At 41.8% G+C, this 20,295-nt stretch overlaps 1 protein-coding gene across 1 annotated transcript in view; it reads left to right on the plus strand.

Annotated features, from left to right (window-relative positions):
• Nucleotides 1-20,295, plus strand: part of arhgef17 (Rho guanine nucleotide exchange factor (GEF) 17) — a 64,096-nt gene that overhangs the window by 25,970 nt on the left and 17,831 nt on the right. The window contains exon 3 of the mRNA XM_005720740.1: nucleotides 18,806-18,883. Within this exon, the coding sequence (XP_005720797.1) occupies nucleotides 18,806-18,883 (78 nt within the window). The remainder of the gene's footprint in view (nucleotides 1-18,805; nucleotides 18,884-20,295) is intronic.

Below are 20,295 nucleotides of genomic sequence, written 5' to 3' on the forward strand. Positions count from 1 at the left end.
GCTCACAAGCCACTGTTCAAATAGGCCAGTGATATTAGCACTGTTCAAACAGAGTGTAGGACCATTAGGAAATAAGTCAGTTTTCTAAGCAAACAAATGAGAACTACTACCAAAAATAAAACGAGTTTTGTGTTGATGTAGCACTGGTGCAAGACTTTGATCTTCATAACATCTTTTCAGCGGCTTGGCTTTTAGCAGCTGATATCAATATTTGACAAGATGAGATATTGTGGAAAATACTTGGGCTGCATAGTTGGATCCATGTCTTGTTTTACAAAGCTTGTTGTTCTTTGCGTTATTGATCCATCATGTTGTTTTGTTAGCAGAACCTTGTTCTTGTTCAAAATCTTATTAAAAAAAAGGAGAGTTTGTACTTTTGGACCTCCTGTGTGTTTTGCGAGGAGCGGCAAAGTCAAGTTTGACACTGATGGTGAATATTTCGACAGAGCAGCGGTTAATGTGTACAGTAAAGATGACATGGTGCACCCCCCGTGGCTTCTGTGTGTGTGTGTGCGCGCATTAAGTACTGCAGAGGAATGCGACTGTTTCATGTGAGCAGTTATAAACGGATCTACTTTCCTGGGAGTATCCGGTATCAGAGTGTGTGTGTGCGTGCCTGTAGTTGAGATAAAGAAAATGATTCCCTTTTTTAGCTCTGTCCCACTGGGAGGATAACTCGTGGGAGGGTGGTCCTCCGTCAGGTCCTCCTCTGTTCACACGGACGACGAGCACGAAGCAGCTTTTATGTTTGACATCACTCTTTCAGTGCTGAGGTTTATGTAAACGTATATGCTTATTTAATAAGTGACACATTTGTTGCCATGAAAGAAATGGCAGAAAGGGAAGCCATTAGTCTGACACTCATGCTTCTTGGCTGTGTTTCCTTAAAAATCAGCTCATTAACCACCAAATAACTAACGGTTGAATTTGAGTCAGTAGAAAAACTTACTGTACTGTTAAGGGTATTATTAATAATAATTGGTGGATGAGGGTTTGCTGGCTGTCACTAGGTCAAATCGCTGGCAAAGATGTATGTGGTGCTAACCAAAAACCAGCTTGAGATTCCATCGGTTGTTACTTGTAGTTTGATTTTATTTTATTTTTTTAAAAAGCGGTGAGTTGTCTGCAAACACTCGCCTCATAAAATGTGCTCCGTACCGCTGCTGCCGGTATGTTTCTGGCTTGCACTGAACTTTTTCAAGATTCACTAACACTCCGTGGGTAGTTGGCAAATGTTTGAAGACAAGTTGGCATATTTCATGAAACTTATGGTTGACACACAAATGAGCAAAGCAATCCCTAAACTAAACTTTAGGTGCAGCGCTGTACACCTCGTACCTACGACCGATTTCACCAAGCAGTTAGCAGCAGCATTCAGCTACCACTTGCCAGCTGCTTTGGGAATATGTATTTTTAATACCTCATGGTATATACATAGTGCTTTGCTTCTAAGTGCTCTCTTACAACACATTCACCCAATCACACACATTCATACGGTGCTTGTATATCAGCATAAGCACGAGGTTCAGTATCTTTGCTAAGGATATTTTGCTGTGCAGACTACAGCTGGAGCTATGTAGAGTCAACACAAATACTATGGAGAAAACTGTTCTGACAGTGTGATACTGTAACTTGGTTCCAGTCTTCGGTTGTACTCCCCCTCTTCCCACTTTTGCATGTTTTCAATGCAAACCATGATGATAACTTAGTTTCATAACCTGCTAACTTTATTTTCTCTTGACCTACATCCTCCATCCTCCACAGTTTTTACTTTTTAAATGTCTTTTTGCTGTAACTATTTATTTATTTATTTATTTATTTATTTATTTTTAGTGGGTCACAGCCAGATAACCAGCCTGGCCTCCATGTTGCTGCCAGATGTTGTTGCTAGGTGACTTGTGACGCAACTGCATCGCCTCTGTTGTGTAACACTGCAGTGTTAATGTTTGTGTGTAGGTGCTAATTATGAGGTTCTGTGTGCAGCCTGGTTTTTCATTCATGCTTTCTCTTGCATTCAGATGTTTCTGTAGCAACCAGTGTAACATAGCAACTGAGCAGCCAATAGCAGAGCTCGATCTCTCTGCTTTTCTCTTGCTCCATCTTTTTCCCTCTCCCAGACTCACCTGCCTTCCTGCCCAAACTGAAAGGGTCTCAAAAGAGTTCCTCTGCAGCCTTTTGGTTGTACTGCCAGTTGTCACTGATCCTGAAAGCTCTTTCAGAGGGAAAAGTGGCAACCGCAGCTGCTGATTGTGTGCAACAGTAGCAAGTAACAAAAGTTTCACATGGTCAAACTCCAGCAGCAGCCGAGCAGTGAAAATCTGTGCCTCTGTGGCGCGTTGACATGGGCGGTGACTCTTTAACTGAACTGAAAAGAGGCAGAAACTCACAACGTTCCTGCCTCCAAAGGCCTTTAGATGTTCTCAACCATTCAACACTGAGCATTTCCTCCTCTGGTGCTTAAGAATAGCAGTTATACTGAAGTACTGGGTTTGCTGCCTAATCCTGAAGACGTGAGTCCCTTCACTCATTTCACTTTCCCACAAAGCGGGTGAAGCTGTTCATGGGTGCGTGCTGTGCTGCACAGCTTAAAGGTGTACAGGTTTATCACAGAGTGAGAGTGAAGCACAGAATTGATGAGTGAGCTCCAATTCAGACAGGCTATGGAAACAAGTGATGTGAGGTTCATGAGAGTGTGACAGAAGGAATTTGAAATGGAAATGTAGGTGAAAATGTGGAAAGATTCCAAGCTCATGGCACTCTCTATCCTGTCCACGTGCCCACGTGTGTACAAAGACGCCAAAATGTGTCCACACTCATCAATTATTCCAATTTTTTTTCTAATGTGTTTGCGTTTTCATGGCTCTAACCTTTTCTCTGAAAGGGTTAGACTACCTATAGATGTAAAAAAACAATACATTTGTTTTAGCAGTTATTGTACACACACAGAAAAGACACACATGTGGGGATTGTAGTCCGTGAGGGGGCAGGAATGTTGAGGAAAGACGGATAAGGGCGGAGGAAGAGGGACTAGAAAGGGTGAGAAAGAAAGGGGGAAAAGTGAAGTGAATAAAGTGGAAAAGAGAGACGTACTTAATCCACAGTGTGGCGTTTAGTATGGGATAAGCTGCAGTTTTCTAACAGTGCAGAATCTGCTGAAAGAAATGCTCTCTAGCTTATTCCTCGTTCCCCATCCCTTCTTTTCCTCTCCTCTCGGTCTCAACACGATTTTACATACCGCCAGGCTTGGGAGTCACTGTGTGAGAACATGTTTAAGTGCTGCTTAAGTGCCAACATTTTCTCTGCATGCCTTTTGAGAGATGGCTTCCTGGGAAATCCAGCTGACGGTCTCTTCGTCATCCTTATGTTACTGGTAACTTTATAAATAACGCAGTTCCTTATCAAAGACGCAGGCGGGACCTTTTATTTTTCATGCTTACTGAGAGAGGCGGCGTGAGACGAAATCTAGGGATTAGCTCAGCGAAAGAGAGGTGGCGCAGGGTGTCAGAAAGGACAAACTGGGTGGGAGACACAGAGACAGACAAGGTATTTCCGGAGCGGTGTTAGGGTTAAGGCTAGTCTCTGTGGCTGATGGCTATCTGTCACAGCCCAGTGATTTGTGGGGTAGGTTGCTGGACAGGAAGTGGAGGGGATGTCAGATTAAAAGGCTGCGGTGAGACTGGAAATCAAGGACTTGGATGAAGAGTTGATCAAAAGCTGCGTTTGTCACTGTAATGCTGTCTGGTTGAACTCGGGTGTGTCGGCCGATAAAGTTCCTGTGAAGAACGTGCGCTAACTAACACGTGCATGAATCGACATGATTTTTATGACATCTTTGCAAGGTCCCCGTTTTTGTTTTTCTGTCAGTTCACATTCCACACTTTAATCCTCCTATACAGTAATCACTCCTAAATGGTCAATTTACTGTTAGGAGGTCATTTAAAATACTTTATTGGGGTAGATGATGTGATCAATTCATTTCTAAAAATACACTCAAATGCAGTGTATTTGATGAAGAGTGAATTCTCATACCAAAATTGGTGACCGATATAAGCTTTAGGTTGCTTTTGATTTTGATCGTAATATTAAGATGGACATGGCTGCTGCTCCGAAGGGTCGGTGGCTCATCAATCGATATTTCCGTGGTAGAATTCAATTCTCCCAGTCGGCACTTTGAAGCGTTGTTGAGCAAGGTGCTGAACCCCAAATTCCCCTTGATGCTTCTGCTTGAGTGTGAATGTGTGCATGATAGTTAGACCTCGGATAAAGATGTAGAATAAAATGCTGTGGATGCACGGTTAAACTACAGGAGCATTCTATAACCTATAAGATTCAATATTTGGCTTTTACTGAGGCTCTGAATCCACAAGTTTTGATTTTGTTTGTCTAAATACCATGACTATATTATTTATTTAGGTGTTTCCATGATTGCGTGCCCTTAGCTACCTTAGCTTTAAATCAGTACGTGCATGTTGCGTTGCACACGTGTATTAGCTCAGTCGTCAGTCGTGTCCTTGCCTCGGCCTCACCTCTTGGGGACAAAGGCTCTTTTCACCACACACTCTCTCTCTTTCACTCCTCTTTTTCTGTCTCTCTCTCACACACATACGCACATGCACGCAGACCCATAGGGGCTTATTTGGAGAGCAAGTAGATCTTGTTACATGTGATCTCTCTCTCTCTCCCTCACACACATGCTCACTAAGGCCTCAACAACAACATCCTCGACACGGCTCTGGTGTGATACCAGATGCTGTTTACTTTCCTTATTAAACTTTCAAAGACTCTCATTTTTGACCCGAAGACAAGTATCAACTACCCGGGGGAAAACAAGAGGACAGAATATTCTTTATTTATAGAGTATTTTGCAGGAGCCCATCTTTGGATAAGTGGGTTCAATTAGTCCTGTTGTGTCTTTACAGTGGTTTTTATCTTGTGCCAGTGGCAGGATGAGAGTAAAAAACACTTACACCCTGTAATGATTGGTTTCGTTATTACTACTGCCCCCTTGTGGGTTGTGTTTATGCATGTGTGTACACTAAAATGTGCTCTGCTCTTCTTTAGCTGTTGCTCTGCGTGTGTTTTTGTTTTCATAAATACAGCTGGTTACAGTTATCGGTGTCTGCAGGAGGTTGTGGCCACATATTCATCCAGCTCAGATATATATATATATCTGTATCTGTACACACACAGATGGAGAGTGGGCGAGATGGAAAGATGTATCTGGAAACAGAAATGTGAAAAGAAGACTGAGGAGTCATTAAGTGTTCGCTAGCAATGCCAGTGTTCTTCTCCCCGGAATAGCTTGCTGTTATCTTGTTACCCAGCATTGACACAGGGAGGTTAACAGAGCTACACTCCCCGCAGCAAGACACACAGAAACACATAAACAGAGGCTCAGATGGCAGGGGGTGTGTCCCTGTACAGGTGTGTGATGACAAATCTGTTTTGATCTGTTTGGCCAGTCATGCGTCCACCTCACTCTCACTCTCTTTGTCTCTAACTCACACACCTGGGGACCTGGGTGACAGGTGTCATCAGCCCTCCTACATGTTTATCTATGGGCTGCCTCCAGGCTGACTCAGTTTTGTGGGGTGATGTTGGCTCAGAGGTTGCAATACAGATGTCACATCAGCTGTCATTTAGCAGCACTTTGTGTCACTCACTGATGCAGGCAGACAGGCAGAGCCGCTGAGCAAAGTATTAAACCACGCACGCATTTCTTTGCAGGGCGTGGAGGAAGTATGAGGTTTGAACCACAGCTGCAAATGCATCCCACTTGTGATTACCCACATGTGTGTCTGGGATGGAGCTGTGGTGTGTATTTTTTAATGCAGCTTTTGTTGTTGTTTTATGTATCAGCTGATTACTGCCTGCGTCTGTGAGTTGAAAACGGCAAAAAGGTTGTGAGAGTGAGTGAAAGTCATTTGTTCAGTCCATTTATTCATCTTTTCTGACAATCAGTACCTGAATATAGTCACAACTGTGTAATTCTTCCTCTAAAGGCCACAGTGATCTTAATCCGACCGTGCAGTCTAGTTTGTATGGCTGAGAACACACACGGGTAGGAAATCTGGGTCAGCCTGCTACGAGCCGCTAACTCATTCAGGAAAACGCTCCTGTGTCAGACGGCCCGCTGATTGTACATGTGCACACATCCACATATGCACCTGAACCTAGCAAGTGCGTTAGTCCCGAGCTAAACAGGAAGCCAGAGGATGTGAGCACACTGGGGTTGCTATGGAAACAAGATGCCACACAAAATGCTGATGTAACTGGTTCAGGTGAGGATTGTGACATGTGTGCACTCTCGCAGCTCAAAAGAAGAGGTGTTAAACACACATCAGAACCACACGCGACACCTTTACCGGGACATGCTGTTCGTTCAGTGAAAAATGGTTTTGGTCTTTTAGGCTTTAGCTAATTTTACCACTCATGGCAAATGCCCTGCAACTTCAACTTAAGTATTTTGGTGATCGCCACCTTGATGTTTTGAAGCCAGACTTTGCACCTGGGCTGGGTGGATCAGTCACTCCATGTGTTTTACGCTAAATGGGACCGTAGAAGTAGAAGTAAACTAAAATGCGCAGGAGCAAATGACAGTATTGAACCAGCCAGTCACCGTGATAATGGGCCGAGTTAGAGCTGCATATCAGGTTATGGTGTTTTTTATGCAGAAGCATAAATCCTGTATAACATGTGCCCTAATGTGCTGCAGACCGTATGAATTATCAGTGTCTTGCCCTTCACCCACCATGTCTCTGGATGTCCATTGTTCACTTCTGGCTCCAGAAAACTGTGCCCGCTATAATGCTAACCTCGAGGCTTTGAAACTACAAGCTACAGTGGCTAATGTCGTTATTTTATTTATTTGTTTTTTTGCTTATCTCTACATTTAACTGATGTAATGTTTGACTGCTTAACGTTAGGTCTAAACTTGAGCGAGAGCTGTATTTTTAACCATTAATATACTCAGTTTTTGGACTGAGTTACTGAGTCTTATACTAAAGCAGTATACTTCAGTGCAGATACCTTGGCCTTATTCTTTTATTGTGGGGTACCATTAAAGGTAATAACGTCACAGTTATAAGTCAGACTGAATGCTGACTGTTGAAAGAGGGCGATTTCTGGCAAAGACAAATGGTGTTAATGTTAGCATACCAAAGAACACAGAGAGGCATAGGTAAAGGAAAAAAGTAAAAATATAGAAAGCACTGGAGCTCTGAGGAAGGAGCGAGTGCTTTTGTACGTGTTTATGATGCTCTTTGTTTGGCATTAAAGGTATTTTGCTGGAAAAGAAACAGAAACCCTGAGGCAAAACATGAATTGAATTGAATATTAAAAAATATCTGCTACACTCCAGACATCCCTGAAATCTGATCCCTGTCACTACACTTTCATAAGTGACTTATTGTTCCTATAGCAACAAGGATTAAAAGACAATTTCCAAGCCACGGGCTTGACCTTTAAATGTCTGTTTGGTGACCTTTTGTCTGATCTCTGTTGGAGAGAAAGAGCCTAAAGTCTGTTTGAGGTTATTTGTGACTGAAAAAAAGAGACTAAAAGTCGCCTCATACTGAAATTCAACAGTGTATGACCCCAGTTTACCTTGTTACGTTACGCTCAGTGTTTACCATTAGCTTCTGTCTGTCCATCCGTCCATTACTATTAATTTGAAATATTAAACTTCATGTTTGTTAAGTTCTTGTAGATATGTTTTATCGTGTCGGATGATTCGAAAGCTTTCCTCACTGATGTTTTCAAGGACATATGTACGTAAAAATGGACAAATTTAAGAAATATGGGCATTAAACACTCAGTCAAATAACTCTGATAGGATTCCAGGTTATACCAATAACCAGGAATGAGGGAGATGGCCTCCTGTACTCCTCACCCTCAAACCATCTGTCTTCTCTGTCCAAAACATCAACATGTCCATCCTCTGGTACAGCTCATTCTTTTTCTGATGAGCTAACTCTCGCGTGTTGCTCTGCGTCTTCACAATCCTAAAGGAAAGTCCAGTACTAGTCTAGTTTGGGGTGATGGGAGACCCTGCCCCAGTTAGGTCACCAGCCCATTACAGGGCTAATACACAGAGAGTCAGACACGCATCACGGTCAAATTCAGATCTATGACCAAGTTAAAATCTCTGCTCAACAAAACATGCATGTCATTGGATTGTTGGAGGCAGTAATGTGATCAATTAATCAAAGACAAATTGGGAGATTTTTGAAAACAGCCTTCATGTTTTTAGAGTTAAAACTGAAGTTTGCTTGTACAAAAATGGTAAGCAGTGTAAGTGGTCATAGTTGGAAGGAAAAAACAACAAAACTCAGGTACAGTCATTTTAAAAGGACACCTTTGCTCACTGTTGTCATGGTTATGTGTGGGCTGCTGCTGCTATTCACTGCTCTGCTCAGCCTGACCGTGTAGAAACAGAAGAAGCAGAAATGGCTTTCCCTTTTCAAATCTGTTTCTCACTGTAATGGCAGGAGGGGAACTTTGTAGTGACTTCTCTTTGACGCTCAAAAGACCTTCCTCATGGCGAAGGCTTTATTTGATAAGTTAGAGAGGAAGTGGATGGATTTTAAACGGCACGCTGCTCATCCTAAGATGCTTCAATCGAGTATTTGTGGGGGGGATTGGTCGAGCCTGGCTGGTGTGAAGAGGAGCCTAAGCGCTGTGAGCGTCTGCCCTGCCTGCTGTCTCTTATTATACACACCCAGGGGGAGGGCCAGGACACACTCGAACACACCCACACACGCAGACGTGTGCACACACGCACTTTCTATCTCTCCCCTGTGCCGCACACAGACACACCACGACATGCACTCAGGTCTTGCTTACATCATCCGTGCAGCAGAAACAGATCAGACACCCGTGCATACATGCTGAAGTGCACTCCCTTGTCTTTCACTTTGACGAGCTGCGCAGCTGAGCCTACCTGCTCTAGAGCAGGCGCGAACCGAAGACACGAGATTACATTTATGGGAGAGCAGGCAGGCTGCAAGAAAACAGCTGCAGGAAACATGCTTTATTTAACGTGGTAAGAGGGAAAGGTGGGGGGAATCCTTCGACCGTCAGGTGTGTCTGCTTTTCTTTATCTGGCAGAGATGAAGACCGAGTTTGTGTGAGTAAACAAACGGGTAGAAACCTTCACGGGCTGCCTCGCGGGAGTGTCTTATGTGCCAAAGTGAGTGTGCGTTCGGGCACACGGACCGTTCCGTATGCTTCAGATGGTTCGAACCCTAGCGCAGTTCAGCATCGCTTTGGAGGAAATGAATGAGAATGGAGAGAATACAGGAGATGAAGGAGGAGGAGAGAGAGATGGAGGAGGAGGAGAAGCTGGCTACAGAGATGCAGTGGATCAGTTCAGAAACAACAACGGCAATAGTAACTCCAGTGGGAATCTGAATGGAAATGGACTTAATGCTGGAAGCCCCAATGGAGAGGTAGATCAGTGGTTTTTGTTTATTTGTAGCACATAAAGGTGTGTGTTGCCCTTCTCTGCATATTAAAAGTTATCATTGGCTGATCCAGCTCGGTTTAGTTTTCCACTCTGTCCAACCTGTTTTATATCAGCTTTTTAAAATTCCCTTTCTTTAACTTCTTCTCCCCTTTTGGCTGCCTCAAATTCTGTTTGTCTTGTCCTAATTTCCCTGCATTTCTTTCATTTTTATAGCTCATTCCTTGTTTTATTTTATCTGTCTCCACTGGATAATGTCTTTTTTCAGACCCCCCTCTGTCTCTATGTGTTGCATGTCTATAATACAATTAGAGCTGAGTGAATCACACGATTAGCTCTAACACCTACTGTCAGAGACGCTCGGACCACTCACTGAAGTCTCACTGTTCGTCTATCTGTGCCCTTTTATGAATCTCACCATCCACTCTTTTAATGACATTTGCTTACAGCTGATTAGGTTATTTTGAAGCATCCTCTGCAAAGTTGTCTTTTTGCATGCAAATCTCATCCTATTGTAGTCGACTTATGTATGCTTGACTGGGGACAGAACCAACAAACAAACATGTGTGAACACGTAAACTGTAGACATAACCCAGCCTCTGTAGAGCCGCTAATCTTATAACCCAGCCTGTTGATATGAACCAGCTACTGAAGTGTGTTAGTATGTTATGTATAAACTAACCCTGCTTGAATCCTACATGTACATCCTAATAAATTTTGAACCCTTTTTTCTGATTTGGGAATAAGGACCGTGCTTCTTATGGAAGTTTTTAGAGGATTACAGCTAACAGTTTACAAAGACTCATATCATTTCTAAAAATTACTAAAAATTAGTAAATAGAGTAGTAACGAAGACCATTTTTATATTTATTAGATCAATTTATTCATCTTTTTGTTTGTAAAATATTACTAAAGAGTAAAATTAATAAATACTAAAATAGTTACAGGTACTGAGTCCAAATCCCGGACAAGCCCCCACTTAATGTATGTTACATAATGTGGGCACAGTGGTACCCAAGTGCCTAATATCTCACCTTTCTTTAGAAATTACAGTTTCAAGCAAAGAAATCACTGAATTATTTGTGAAAATTAGCCACATTTATTTAAAAATTAGTAATTAAAAATTCTCTACCAGAATCAGTTTGTTTTGTGCGTCTTTAGGGTATTTGAAAACTTTTATATGATAGCTCTGATAATGTACAGAAGCTATCCGCACAGTTACAAAACTACAAATAAATAATTTTTATACAAACTCCACAAAATAGACCTAAAGTCATGTTCAGGTGATGTTTTGTTTCTATAACTATCAGTATCATTTACGTGGGAGATAGATCATGGTTTTAAGTAACAATACTGCATAAATTTCATGTCTATGAAACATCCTGAAGCATTGTGCATGTTTTATCTATTTATGATAATTCGGCCGTGAGACCACAATTGGATTTTTGGTTAACCTTTAGCTGTCATCATAATCATCATCATCATCATCATCATGTGGGATCGGTGGCCGATCAAAACAAGCTAGAGCAACTGATATCTTTTGATATAGGACACAAATAAAAGTTAGGGCTCCAAAAGTTCTGCAAAATTAAAATTCCATCATCTACAAATCTCTCGGCCAATTAGTTCATCGACTTAGAAAGATTGTTTTTCACATTATAAACCCCCAAATCAGTAAATACTTGATAACTTAGCTCAAAAATCAAAAATGCCAACAAACCAGTTATTCATTTTCTTTAGATTTTATTTTGTGTGAAATGGTGCAAGTACCAAATACACACCTCTGCACTAACTGTTTTATTCACTGTGTGAATGAGAAGTGAAACCAAGGTGAGGAGCTATTTACAGGAAGAGGCACAGAGGAAAAGTTGGGACAGGCGATGAATTTAAAGAGGTGAGGATGGAGAAGCTAGGAAGGGGGATCAATAGTTCATTCGTGTGTCTGAGAGAGAGAAAATACGATTGATCACTATAGAGTAGGTCAGAGCAGTCTGGGCCTGCAAATGACAATTAGAGAAGCCCATAGAGATGCACATTTATGCTTTTTATCTGCATGCCAGAATTGTACAGAAAGAAAGCTTGAACACTGTAAATGAAGCGAAGGATGGAGGTCCCTTGCTTTCAGAGCTGCTACCTCAACAATGTGAAAATCCATCTTAATGTTTACAGCTGCCTATAAATAAAGGGAAAATGATAAAAGGAAATGATAGGCGATGAGGATGTTTTCCCTTTGGGCTAAGAGGACGCCTGTTGCTGCTTTTGCCAGGCTGTTGCCAGGGGATACAGTAGTCGGGAGGGGGGAGGTTGGGAGTGGGTGATGAGAAGTGACGAGAGCAACTGGAAGGAGCTGCAATGCTGACTCTGATGCTTTCAGTGAGCAAACTTCAGCTCAGAACACATTATGTTAACATATTTTTCAACTAAATTCACTAATGTTGTCCTAATGTTGGTTTTTTTTTTAAGTACAATTAATTAGAATAAACAAATTAATAAAATAAAAATGCTTATGACCTTCTTTAATTTAGGTCAAAAAGCTAATCTAGCCACCTATGCTTGCTACAAAAGCGAGTTACAATAGTTAACTTTAGTGGATAAATAATAGAGGCTGACCAATATGTCAGCCCTGCTGATATTATCTATTTGCTAATATTTATAGATTTATTGGTATTGCCTTTATACCGGCCGATATATGAAAATTAAAAAAGGAGAGAGGGGAGAAACCCCCTTCAGCCATGGTATGGGTGTTGATGTTGCATAGTTTATCAACCGGAGGTCATTTTGCACCATCTTTCATCAGCAACACGCATTTGGAACGGAACAGATACAAAAAGTAGCTTATCAAACAATAAAACAAGAAGATTTTTAAACCGCATTCTCATTGTATTTTACTAAGGAATCGGTTAACTACACATAACAAATGTTTAGTGAGATATCAGTTTCAAGTCCCCAAATACTGCTATCAGTATGAATCTTACAAATCCTGTATCTGCCAGGCTCTAATAAATACAAACTGCTTCACGACAACCATAAAAACACAACAACTCACCCATAAAAATATACCAAAGCTAAACATTATCACTGTTAAGGTCATCCTCACTTTGAATGATAAGTGATGGCTGATAGCAGCATTCAACGCAGTTATCAAATTGTTTAGCTAATGCTCGCACCAACAAGCCTGTGCTCCAGTTTTGTTTTTCTACTACATAACAGCATGATGACTTAGCCATCCACCCTCTCATAAAAAAACAACAACACAGACTTCAAAACAGGTCCTCAAACATCAGGTAACACCAGTGTGGCCATTTCTATTTTTTTATATATATACATGTTTAGAGTCTATGCTTCCACCTAAGCAACTAAGAACCTCTTTTAATCCCTTTGTATGGTTTTGGGTCATTCTGTGTACTAGGAGACAGACAAAAAAGTAAACAGGACCAACACATAACTTTGTAGGGCAGTGTGCAATCTTTTGTGAAAAGCTTTATGCAGCTGCACTCTTTACAGCTGTGTCCCATAATAACATGTGCAAATCTCTTTCTTGTTGGATAAAAAGAGGCCACAGAGAGAAAGAAAAGCGAACTTACAATTTCCCAATAACACAAAACTGAACTCAGTTGTGGTACTTAGAGTAATTGGGTACTTCAGTCCTTTCTGGCTAAAAATGACACTTTAAATTAAAGAGATATATTGGGAAATGGGAGTTATGTTCCTAACAGCGAAACACCGTGTGGCATTCTGTTTTTCTCATTTAGTGCAACACTTTAAAGCAACCGAGAAAAATACTGTCTGAAAAAATAAGCAGCACAAGCGGAAACCTGGTTCGTAAATTCGCCTATCGGTAAACTTTATTGTCTAAATGCACTATAGGCTATAACAAAATATCCATCTTATTGTGATAGTGTTGATATTTGGATCCGTAGAAATCCCCCGCGAAATAACTTCAAGTCAAACACAACAGCATCGGGCAGAGTCGGATGTGTGAGCCGCGGCTTTAATGTTGAGCTGCAGTGTTTGCTTGAGCTGTGAAGAAAAACTTGCTTTACGGACCCCCTGTACTCACACATTATTCAGGCACCAGAGCTCACAGAGGGACACAAGCGAACATATTGTACTCACAAAAACACACACATTCATCCAGACTGTTAACTGAGCATAATGTCTGACACTGAATATGCGTACGAGAGGAGAAAAATTGGGCATTTAACCTGTTAGTGCTGTGAATTTCATCCCAAATAAGCAGACTGTGACGTCTTTCTGAGCAGATCCCAGTTTAGGGTGATTAAATTACACAAATTCATACCTTGTAGTTAAAGCTGCATCGTTGTCGAGATCAGTGGAAGCAGGTGACTCAGGTTTATAAAGGATATGTAATTTAGGAGGTACTATATATTATATGAGTAATTATTTTAATACTTTAAATTAGATAATTGAGCAGCAGCTTGTACTCCAATTCATACATGCCAGCTTTATGTGATCACAGGAGTCGGGGTGTGTGTGTGGCATTTTGAGTCATACATCATGGAATCTATTTATTATTAACAGCGAAGATGTTTTTCTTTCTAAAATATTAATTCTTCTCAGATGATCTGATATGTAAGACAAAAGCAGCTTGTGCTTTGCAGGTTTTATGAGATAACAGCAGTGATAGGAGTGGTTTTCTCTTTCCCTGATGAAAAAGCTGAGAACACTGTGGTGGTGACTGTGCCATGTTTGGTCTCTCTGCGCTTAAAAAAAGCCCCCATCTCTGTGCTGACAAGGACATTATTACATATCCAGTATTTATTGCACCTGTGCTTGATGAATTTCAGAGTGGTTCAGGTGTCAGGGCTAGAGTTGGCATCACCGGTCACAAACAGCCAGAGGCTGTGAGTCCAGCGTGTGATGTAGCTAAAGCCCAAATTAGACTGTACAGACTCAGTGTGGCTGCTACAGTCTGACAGCCTGTCCAGGGTTAGTAGAAAAAGAATTGTATGTTTTTTTTTATTGTCAATACATTTTGATTATATAGACCCGCGGTCCCCAACCCCCGGGCCTCGGACTGGTACCGGTCCGTGAGTCGTTTGGTACCGGGCCGCGAGAGTTGAGGCTCAGGTGTGACGTGAATAGTTTTCAGCGTTATTTTGTTATCGTTTTTATTGTTAACTCGGTTTTCCTGGGTCTTTTCACGTGTTATGAATAAATCTTCTTTTTTTCGGTACCGGTACTAGTTTTATTTTGTTGTATTTATCCGCGACACCTTAAAGGCCGGTCCGTGAAAATAATGTCGGGCATAAACCGGTCCGTGGCGCAAAAAAGGTTGGGGACCACTGATATAGACACTCCCTGGCCACTTTTTTAGGTACACCTGTTCAGCTGCAAATTCTAAGTCAACCAATCATGCGGTAGCAACTCATTTAGGCATGTAGACATGGTGAAACGTAAGAAAGGTGCTGGTCTGTGTTTAAGAAACTGCTGATCCACTGGGACTTTACCACACAGCTGTCTCTAGTGTTTACAGAGGATGAGCTGCAAAAGGGAAAAAACCCCCAAAAAACACCAGGTTTCATCTCTGACCTTAATGATGGATCAAGGCCTGTAGCTGTGATAATAGAGTAGAAAGGAGTCATCCTCACTCATTAGACTGTGGCAGCTTTCCTTCTTCCATCTGCCTCTTTTAAGGTAATTTCAGATTACTACTCCCTGCAGCGTTAATATTACAGAGAAACAATCATAGGGGAGAGAAAAAAACAACGTAATCGGTCAAGATCATACTTACTGCAGTTATTGTCTAGTTGCGCTTTCCTGTAAAAAGATGGGTTATTACCAGCATGTTGGGTTTGCTCACATTCGCACCTGTAATTTGAACTCAAAGCCCAGTGATTTTGATAATTAGGCTGACTGCTTGTTTGATGTCCTATTTGGCTGTTTTGTTCGGATCTCGGAATGATGTCTTGTTCCCGGATCTCTGTGTTTACTTGGCTAGAACTGATAAAAAATGGAGGTGGATCTTATTTTGGGAGTTGCATTAAATAAAAGCGCCTGTGAGGAATGTTCTAATATTCGGCTTGAAGAGTGAAAACAAGTCGTGTTGCAGTCGTAGGGTGTTCGACATCTCTTCCTTTTCATGTGACTGAAAGCTGTTAATCCTGGATTCAGCTTTCCGTTTTGAAGGTTGACACCGCCTCAGCCCAGAGCGTCTTGACTTCAGCTCTACTGTGCCTGCCCCGTTGACCAATCAGCCTCTCAGCTGGGGTTACTATGGTAACCCTGCTAGCAAAATGAAACTGGCATTCCTAGCATTATTTCACTGTGTTCTGATGTGTCCATGTGTGATCTAATAAAAGCGACCAGCGCCGGACAGAGAAACATTCCTGTCCTCAGGGAAGCTCCCTTCATATTTAACTTGACTGTCGCGCACAAACGCTCGTTGTTTCCCCATCTCTTTCTCGTCGGGGTCAAGTGGTCAGCAGCGTTGTTCACTCGACAGCTGTTGTAAGAGTGCAGTTAATTCAGCGCCATTGCACCTGAGTGTGAGGAAATGCGTATATTAACCGGAGTGAAAACAGCCAGTCTCATGAAGAAGCCGTTTCCATGAAGCTTCCGTGAGAAAGAAAGAGGATCCGCATTTGTTAAGTTGATTACTGTAAATGAGGTTTCATTTGTGTGAGACAGTCATGCAGGGACAGCTGTGCTCTTGTGTGGAGGAGCTGCAGCTGAAGTTGCTGGGTGGGGGGAGAAACCAGTTTCCAGCAAAGACCTGACACGGACCCTGAGAGACACATTCGGCCTTCAGTCGATCCATCAACATTTTAACATATTCATCAGTGTGTGTGTTGCTTCTGTGCTTCTGTGGACCATAACAGGGGACCAAACCACAGCTACTTAGGGGGCAATTAAGAACTATAAATGGATGATTACTATGTTGTTGTTTGCGTCCCTCTTTAGCTTTGTTTAATCCTGTATCTATGCTCCCCAACTCTATTGTGTTTGTGTTTGTTTGTCAGGGGTGAGTAGGTTTGGAGAGAAGGAGCAGTTGAGCTGATTTACAGAGAAGTGTCACTGGCGGCTAACTTTCACTGCTGTTTCCTTATTTAAGAGGGCAAATCTTTCACTTACAATCACTCTGTTCTTCACACACACACACTTCTATACACATTCCTCCATCCATCCACACGCCACCTTTCACTCTCCAGCGGTGCCCCACAGCGCCCCTGGGGTCTCCTTAGATGCCAAACACTAAACATAACCTTTCTGGGAAGTTATTGTTATGATTATTTATAGGACACAGCGCTGCTGGCAGAGCGGAGCAGGGGAAGAGGGGGGAAAAGCCTCCTCTGTGTATTTTTTGTGGCCTGTGTGTGTGTGTGTGTGTGTGTGTGTGTGTGTGTGTGTGTGAAAGAGAGAGAGAAAGAGGGGGAAAGAGCCATTGTGGTTATATATGCACCATAGGGGTATGCCTGTGGCTCTGTATGATATTTATAAGCCATGTTGGTTACCAGAATATTTTGGGAGTGTCTTCCGAGACCCTGGATAAAGCACATACTCCGTGAGCCTTAATCTCCCCGTGTTGTTCTTCCACCTGTCCATCTGTCCTTCTCCTTCACACACGAACAGCTTTTCACAAGTAATAAGAGAAACTTTGGGAATGATTGGAATCGCTGCTTTCGGTGTCACATTAACTACTTTTTAGCATGAGTCATTATAACATGAACGAGCCGTGCTTGTGTGGACTTCCTAGCCCCGGTGACGCCTGACCATGGAGATATAATATTTCAATGGAAAAGCTTAAAAAATATAGAGCTCCTGCCACTGAGTTTTCTATTTACTTCTTGAGAAGAACAGATAAGTGAAATCAGATAAACCTAGGACAACAACAGTGATTGTGATTTCAGTTTAAGTGTTGCGTCGGCGGTGTTGGAGAGAAGGCGTGCAGAGAAAGGAAATGTAGATTTAAAATGCCAGAAAGACAAAAGGTCCATTATCGAAACACAAAAAGAACCGCTGGTTGTTTTTGTTTGTGGATATTTTTGACGATGGCGCACATCAGCACTGAAAAATGATGATATTTATTACCATATGACTTACAGGCTGAGTGATGTTTCTCTTGTTTGGTCATAATCCACCCCGCTGTCTTGGGATCTTTTACTTTACAGACTGCTGGGAGTTTCCTGCTTTAAATGTCAACAACATTAAATTTTCATTTCCTATTAAAGTGCTGTTTCTTTGCTTGACAAAACGGAGCTCACTTGCTTTCTTTGTGCCCGTGTTGTTCTGCTTTCGTCTTTACTAACCTGGATGAGCCTATCCCTCTGGAAAAGGGAAAATCTGAACTAATCAGACCTCATGACCTTTTTCCACTGATCCAAAATCCAACCTTTCTTCTTCCTAGCGAATTGAAGGCTTGTTTCCCCCCAATTATCCTCACTGATAAGTGGTTCTCTTAAGGCTGAACAGCTTTTCCAGGGATTTAATTTCACCAATTGGTGAAAGGATCAGGATTTTCTTTTTCTGACTACATTTCTTCCTTGAACAAGGCTCACGACTATCTGTCCAGGTTTTAATAATGCGTTGGAGGGTCTTAAGCCTAGTTTTAGCAGTTTCGGCAAACTTGTTGAGCAGTCTGAAACTGAGGAACATTATTCCACCACTGCAGGGCATGTTTTCCAGCTTGAGAAGCATCTCACTGCATCAGGTGAGGTTGAATAACTTGTTGCCAGACTAAACATATGAATCACTCTATGATAAGCTTAGTTAAATCTAGGTGGAGTTCTTGTTTGTTCTTGGCCCGGCAGTGTTCGTGTTGTTTTTGCATTTGACGTTCTTTGTCATTTTCCACCTCTGTATTCACTGATTAAAAATTTAAGCCTTAACTTTCTGAAGAGTAAACATACACTCTGCTCAGATTTACCCCATATCAAATTTTGTATCCTGTGTAGAATTTCCAAGTGAAAAGAAATCATGTGAAACTGAACGTATTTAGTGTTTTTAGGCTTTACACTGCCTTTAAAAGCTCACAGTGCTTTCTGATCCTCCATAGCAAGATTCAGTTGTATTTGCTGTACCTGGTACACACTTTTTACTTGACCTTTTGAATTCTAGTTTATTTTTACTTACTTAAAAGGAGAAAAAAATGAGGAGAATGCATTATATTGTATTAGATTTAGCTAATAGCTATTTTCCATCTGCAGTCGCATGGGCAGGTGAGCATAAAACACCACCGCGATATTTTTACAGCATTGCATGTGCTTCTGTTTGTATATTATGTGGTTTGTTCATGACATAAAGGAGCATTAGATATGAACTAGATGACCCTACAAACATTAAGTGACCTTATATTTCTTTCTTATTCTTCTGTCTTCACAGGATATGAGGAAGCATGTCATGATGACCCTCTTAGACACAGAGCAGTCATATGTGGAGTCACTGCGTACTCTTATTCAGGTAATGTAACACACACTCACACACACACACATAACTTCACATGCTCTCTTACGTATCTCTTGTTATAAGTGAGTCGTATTCGCAGGCAGACATGCAGAATAACTAAAAAATACAGATTGCTGAGGACATGAATACTGAATAACTGTGGATGTTATGTAATCCACTTATTCTCATTCATCCTGTCAGGCTAATCTGTTAACCCCGTCACATCCCACTGTCATCAGCATTATCTGCCACACACACCCACACTTCTGTATCCTATACCTGTCTGTGCTCTAATAGCTGACTAACCTTTACCCCAAATCTTAGCCACATCCCTCTGTCTGGTTAACACGTTCCCAAACATGCACACACTCACTTTGGCACCCTGTGATCACCCTGTTGTGTAACCTGTCGCTGTGTGTGGGTGAACAGTAAGCATGCGTCTGCATTTTTACAAAATGTTCGCTCACATGCGCACACGCTGACTTTGACTGTGTGTGTGTGTTTCTGTGCATATGTGTGGCCACAAAGTGAATAAACCCAGGCCGTGTTCCCATGACGACACAGGGAAAGTAAATGTTACCACGGTGACTGGTGTATAAGTGCAGATCCTTGACGGAGGGTGTCAGATTTAGTTCGGGTGAGACGGCTCTTAAGTTGAAATCGGACTCTTTTGGGTTTCTGTTGAGGGACTTTTGGTGAAGCGCTCTGTGAATAATACAAGCTTTTGCCATATAACTAAGATGATTTCAAATCAGAGAGTACTTTGTGTTTAGTAAAGCTCAACTAATAACAGTGGTTTTAACAGTCTAAACAGTTTACACCTAGTCTTTTAAGAGAGGGCCATTATGCTCATTTTCCTGGTTGCATGGTCAGTAGCAATACTCATGTAGGCTGTTGCTTTTTAATGATGCTCAGGGCACCAAAGTGTGGCTGGAAAATATCCACCACACCATTACACCATCAGCACCAGCCTGAACCTTTACAAGGTAGGACGTAGGCATCCCTTCATGTTGTTTATACCAATTTCTAACCCTACCATTGAGTGCATTCCTGTTCTCAGCTGACAGAAGCGGCATCCAGTGTGGTCTTCTGCTGCTGCCGCCCATCTGCAGATTCAGAGGTGTTTTTCTCCATATCTTGGTTGTAACCAGTGGTTATTTGAGTTACTGTGTCCTTCTTGTCATCTTGAAACAGTCTGGCCGATGTCTTCTGACATCAACAAGATTTTCAAAGACACTTTTTTGGTCTTTTTTTGGACTGGCCTGTCTGTCTTGTTTCTGACTTGTTCTTGGTGATTGTCTGCCTCAAAAGCAGCTGAGCTGCACATACAATGACACACACTATAGAACAGGTCTGTTTTACCCCGATTCACATTTAGCCCAAAAAGACCCAAAACAGATTTATTCTCTGCAGTACAGTTGTACAGT

Source organism: Pundamilia nyererei, unplaced genomic scaffold (assembly GCF_000239375.1).
Source record: "Pundamilia nyererei isolate P.nyererei 1_Seehausen unplaced genomic scaffold, PunNye1.0 scaffold00003, whole genome shotgun sequence".
In the NCBI taxonomy this organism is placed as follows: Eukaryota; Metazoa; Chordata; class Actinopteri; order Cichliformes; family Cichlidae; genus Pundamilia; species Pundamilia nyererei.